Source organism: Protopterus annectens, chromosome 2.part2 (genome assembly GCF_019279795.1).
Source record: "Protopterus annectens isolate FY-2018-M chromosome 2.part2, PAN1.0, whole genome shotgun sequence".
Classification (NCBI taxonomy): domain Eukaryota; kingdom Metazoa; phylum Chordata; order Ceratodontiformes; family Protopteridae; genus Protopterus; species Protopterus annectens.
In genome coordinates, this window is record NC_056730.1 from 1,116,630,611 (window position 1) to 1,116,636,292 (window position 5,682).

The 5,682-nt window shown below is 38.4% G+C and overlaps 1 protein-coding gene across 1 annotated transcript in view; it reads left to right on the top strand.

Annotated features, from left to right (window-relative positions):
• Positions 1-4,991, top strand: part of FXN (frataxin) — a 519,216-nt gene extending 514,225 nt beyond the window's left edge. Inside the window, exon 5 of the mRNA XM_044064347.1 lies at positions 230-4,991. Within this exon, the coding sequence (XP_043920282.1) occupies positions 230-386 (157 nt within the window). The 3' untranslated portion in view covers positions 387-4,991. The remainder of the gene's footprint in view (positions 1-229) is intronic.
• Positions 4,992-5,682: the final 691 nt, after the last annotated feature.

The window sequence follows — 5,682 nt, forward strand, 5'->3', positions numbered from 1 at the left end:
AGAAAATAATTTTTAAGGAGATTTTTAGGAAGTTGTATTAGGAGGAACTGGGACTACCGCAAGACCCATCTTTTTACATTCTAGGGGTTGAAAGTACCTTTTTGTTACGGTTCCTTTAGTAATGCCATGGTTTACAGTATGAATACAAATTTCTGATTTTACTAAATGCATTCTTTAAGAAAGAAAACGTGTTCCTTAGTCATGCTTCTTTGAATATTTTATTTTGCAGTGGACCCAAGCGTTATGACTGGACTGGAACAAACTGGGTTTATACTCATGATGGAATCAGTTTACACAGTCTTTTAGAAATGGAATTGTCTTCAACACTGGGCACCAAGCTGAACCTGTCACAGTTGCCACATTCAGGAAAAGGAAAAGCTGAATGACAGAAGTGATAATTGTTCTTGAAGTAGCCACAACTGAACATATATCATTTCTTTGTTGTTGCTTTCTGCTTCATTTAATGCTGAAAGGAAAATTATTCAGAAAAAGTAAACCGCAAGACAAAGTGCCAGACTGACCTCATTTATGTTGGCATCTGTAGTCCTGTTAATTCATGGAATATATACATAGTGACAGGGAGCAAAACAGTTATGTGCGTTCTGTAACCTTATGTCCACTAGTCTGCTGTGTCTTTGCTTTTTGATACTTTACATGGTTTGGTCATTTTGAGGAGAAGGGGCAGCTGTTTTGTTTCCTAATGTTTCACTTTTAGCTGCATATTTATTCTTACTACTTGAATAACTGAGAAACACTTCTTTCATATCTGTTCTAAGACAGGGCTGAAGAAGTAAGCATACTGGTAGATTTCTGGATTATATGTGATGTAAACTCTTGCCAGTTTCACTGGTATAAATCAGTGTTAGATTATTCTAAACAGCAGTTCTGCCTAGAATCAGTCTAGGAAATGAATAATGTCCTGCCTTACAGAGAATAGTTCTGGTGTCATATTTCAACAAAAGTTGATATTATGATTGTCATTCCTTAAACTATATTTACAGTTTATAAGTTGAAATGTATGGAGTAGTGATGTAGCAGTTAGCATCTCTGCCTCACAGCACTTTTGTTGTCCTTGTTGATTCTTAGCTGGGGTGCCTTGTGTGTGCAGTCACCCTGTCCCACCTGTGCCTATATGGGTTTTCACTGGTGTCAACAGTTTTCATCTATATCCCACAAACATGCCAGCAGGTTAACAGATAATACAGCAAATTGCCCATAAGTGTGTATAGCGTGTATCCTAATGTGTTTGCCTCCTGAAATAAATAGGTTACTGTTGCAGGATCTTTCCGTCCATGCCTTACAAGCTTTGCTTGCAGTACAGGCTTTGGTTTTCCCCTTGACTCCAAATAGAATAAAGTGAGTACTGGAACTGAATGAACAAATGATATGGTCCCTTGCCAGCATATTTCCATGGGTACATGAACTGGACTGCAAGCACATGTCATGTGACTTGATTGGCATCATTTATTTGTCAGGATGTTGTGAAACATGAAGCTGGTTTTGATTAAATGTCCACATTTGTCATATTTTAAGAACAATGTGGTTGAAATATGTTATCCTGGTTGAGCATATGTGATTTAGGATAATTCAGATTAATAGTACTGCAGCCAAATTCTTCTTGCTTCTAACTCACCTTATTTACCTTTAACTTTCATGGAAGGTATTTTATAGTTTGTTTATACCTGTGGATCAGATCTGCTAACAATAGCCACCAACAAATAGGGCTTTGAAAACGGATTCACTGATCCAGCTAGGGTCAGCACTTCCACTGTTGACATTCTAACATAGTGCAGTTTTTAAAGACATGGGCAGCTCCATCCTGTTCTAAGTTTGTTGTTTTTGTTGTACTTCATACTTAAATCATTGTCAGAAAATGTGATAATTTCGTTAACCACCATTACTGTGTTTATTACTGTTTACATTTGTGTGTCTAGAAATTCATTTTTGTCCTTTCCTGACATTTCACAGAGGAAATAAATATTCTGGCCAGTAATTATGAATGGATTGTCGTGTTGCCTTTGGTCTTCCTCAGCCTAAAGCTGATATGCTTTGCAGAGATGTCCTGAAAATCTTCAGGTGAAACAAGAGTTTTTAGACTAGAGGTGAATACTTCATCTTCACACTTCACTCTTTGCTGGTGAATGTGATGCATTTTCTGGTTCTTTCAAAATGATTGCTATGCATATTTTTTGACCAATAGTCAGATCTAGCAATAAACACCAATCTATTTTGACAGCATTTTGGCAATGTTGTACTTTGCTATCTACATTTCCGAGACTATCCCCCCTCATGAAAGCCATAGAGAAGGAATTGGTGTTCTTTTCCTGGATATTCCAAAGCAGATTCTAATAGACCAAGGGACACCTTTTATTCCAAAATCATGGGGTACCGCTGCTAAAGTTTTCATGTGGAACAGCTGAGAATATCAATTTATCACCCTCAAACTGTGATCAGCAATTACCTTATTTAATGTTTTCTGTCCAAGAAATGTTGCAAGCCTCTGCGGGATTTACCTCCTTTTTTGTGTGGTAGATGCCTCGGGGGCTATTAAATATAGCTGAGGATGAGACACCTTTTAAAAGCATGTTAGGGCATTAAAATGATTTACAGGACAGAATAAGAGTGGTAATGTTGATTGTGCAGGAACATATGGAGGAGAGCACAAACTAGTGAACAAAGAAGCCTGCAATAAGTTTGAAAATAAGGAACTTTTAGTAAGACACCAAATCCTGTTGCTGGTCCCTATGACCAAAACAATTTTCTGGCCAAAATGGCTGGGACATTGCAATGTAACTGAGTGAATAAACTAATTAAACAGTAAGGTAAGGCAGATAGGGAAGAGACAAGCAGAACAAAGCTGCCACATAAATGTCTTAACACCCTGGTGGGAGGCACGAATGAGTAATTTTAGCACAGTTTCTGATATTAGGGGCTGCAAGCAGAAAAAAAAACAGATGTTATATACTCCCGGTAATAGTGAACAACACCCCTTCAGAACTTCAGAAACTAGAAGTTCAAGAGTTTCTTTTGAGAAGCAAAGTTTCTTCTCCGTGTTGCCTGGAAGGACAACTCTTATCAAATACCACATCCGAACAAACCCAAGGGAAAAATTCATCTAACACCCTATTGTGCATCTGTTTCTGAGTTACAGATACACCCTACAGTGCATCTGTAACCCAGAAACAAACAGTCGGAGTAAATGAAGAATCATCCAGTGGTTGGAAAGATTTTATGCGAAACCCAAAACTGGACAGTACTGTCTGATTTTGTAATGGTTTCAGAAAGCTCAGCAGTATCTACAAGTTTAAAATCTACCCTGGGCACAAAGTAGAAGAATTGGCAGGGAAGACTAAGTTTCTGATACGGCAAAGGAGATATTGGCAGATTTCGTTAACCAAAGGGGCTAAGGAGAAAACTGCAATCTCAACAGCAGATAGCTTTTTTCAGTACACCAAGCTTTCCTTTGGCCTCCATATGGAGCCCAAGCCGCTTTCTAAGGACTAACAGACTATGTAGTGAAGCCTCACAATTATTGTACTGTGGCTTGTATGGACAATGTACTCATCCACTCAGAAGACTGAGATTCATTTCTACCAAAAGCCTAAGCAGTGCTGGATTCACCAAGCAGGCTGGGCTTACTGTTACTGCTCCCAAGTGCAAGGTAGGAATGACCAAGGTGAGGTATCTTGGTTACATAGCTGAGGGGTTGATTAAACCTGAAAAGGAAAAGATAGAGGCTGCAAAAGAATAACCACTCCCTCAAATGAAAAGGCAGTTGAGGGCCCTCTTGGGTCTTGCTGGGGATTATAGGAAATGTATCCTCCAATTTGTTTTTATAGCTTGTCCCCTTAGATGTCTGATCAAAGGGAAGTTGCCTGAATGGGTCAGGTGGGTATTAAAAACAGGAGAGACTTTCCAGAAAGTTCAACAAATTTGTGCACTAAACCAGTTCTGATGTTCCCCGACTTCTTCAGTTTATCCTCAGTCCCATGCTTTAAAGGTTGAGTTGGGGCAGTTGTAGCTTATGAAACAGAAAAGGAAGAACAGTCAGTCTGCTAACAAAAAAAACTAAACAAAATTGAGACCAAATACTCCACAATACACTGACAATACCTAGATGTTAAGTAGGCCTCTGGGTCCCTACGTTATTTTGTAGTGGGTAGAGAGTTCACCTTAGTTACAGATCATGCTCCCCTGCAGTGTTTGCACTGGCAGAAAGAAGACAATATTAAGGTCAACAGATAGGCCTTTGCATTGCATCCATTTCACTTCTGCATCCATCACCATTTTGGAGTTCACCACCACAACGCAAATGGTCTGTAAAGGACCCAAAGGCTTTCCAGCAGGCTTGAAGCAGATAGGTTCACCATGGTGTTGTGTGTTTGTGGGTGGGGGGGTGGCCCATAATGTAGCATGGTGATTATTCATTGGCTGAGAGACAAAATATAGACATGAAAGGGGGGTTTAACAATGTTAGTGCTATAAAGGGAGAAAGTGAACAAGCCACTTAATCAGGCATTGCTTCTGGGTCACTCCTGAAAAGGGAGTTTGTGTCTGTTGACTCTTCCTGATTAACAAATGAGTATTATTATTATTATTATTAGTAATATTGCTGTTATTATTATAGTGAGAATCTAGAAGAGTCTGAAATGCAGCTGCAATAGGAGAGATGAACTGAGGTTAGAGCATTTGTCTCTGAGATGGGGGTTTGTTTGTGTTGGAGAGTGTTGAAAAGTCCTAGTGACAGAAACTGTGAACTGCCTGGCTTGAGAACTGTTGCTAATGGTGTTGTTTTGAGTAACTCTTGATTTCTAACATGCATTTGAAGCTGTTAGCACTGAAGTTTGGTTTTAATGATACCTAAATTGAGTGTTGCTGCTAGAGTGGCTAATAGACTAAATGGTTTTCTGCTGCTATAGGTTTCTGTTTTACCACATGGAGAAGTTAGCTTGCTTATACATTTGGTCAATAAAGCTGCTTATTTTCAAGGACTCTTGATGCGTCTTTCGATTAAAATACCACTCTTTCTGTGTGTGTGTGTGTGTGTGTATGTATATATATATATATATATATATATATATATATATATATATATATATATATATAGTTATTTGTTATTTATTTATTTGGTGTTTTGTTGTCTTGCAGTTTATTGATGCACAGTACTTCACAAAAAAATCGCACTGCACATCATCATTCACACAGTTCCAGATAGGCTTTAACATTTCTCCTGCAGTGGGGGAAAAGTCTGTGGATCAGCAATCTGCAAGATGACAAAATGCCATCACATCGGGGGACAGAGCCTAAATGGCCAACTGACAGCAGTGAATTTTGAGAGCTCCATAAACTATTATAATATAGGAAAATTTATTATTTTCAAGTTTAAAATGTCAGAAATCTATAGATAAACTACTAAACTACATAAATATCAATTTTGGTGGAGATATACAAAAAGTTTCCTGTCAAGTAACTTGGAGATATATTGAGTCACTGAATATGAACAACTCAAGGAATTCTCCTACAGATGTGTATTAGGAAGATATATTTGGTGTTTTAGCCTGGATCCAGGAGAAGGGGGTAGATAAAACTGTGATTTGAGATATTTTGGCAGAGAATACTTTGTTTATTCATCTGCTGAGTCAGAGGTGGGAAGGCTGAAAGAATGTGTCATCTCTTGTGCTG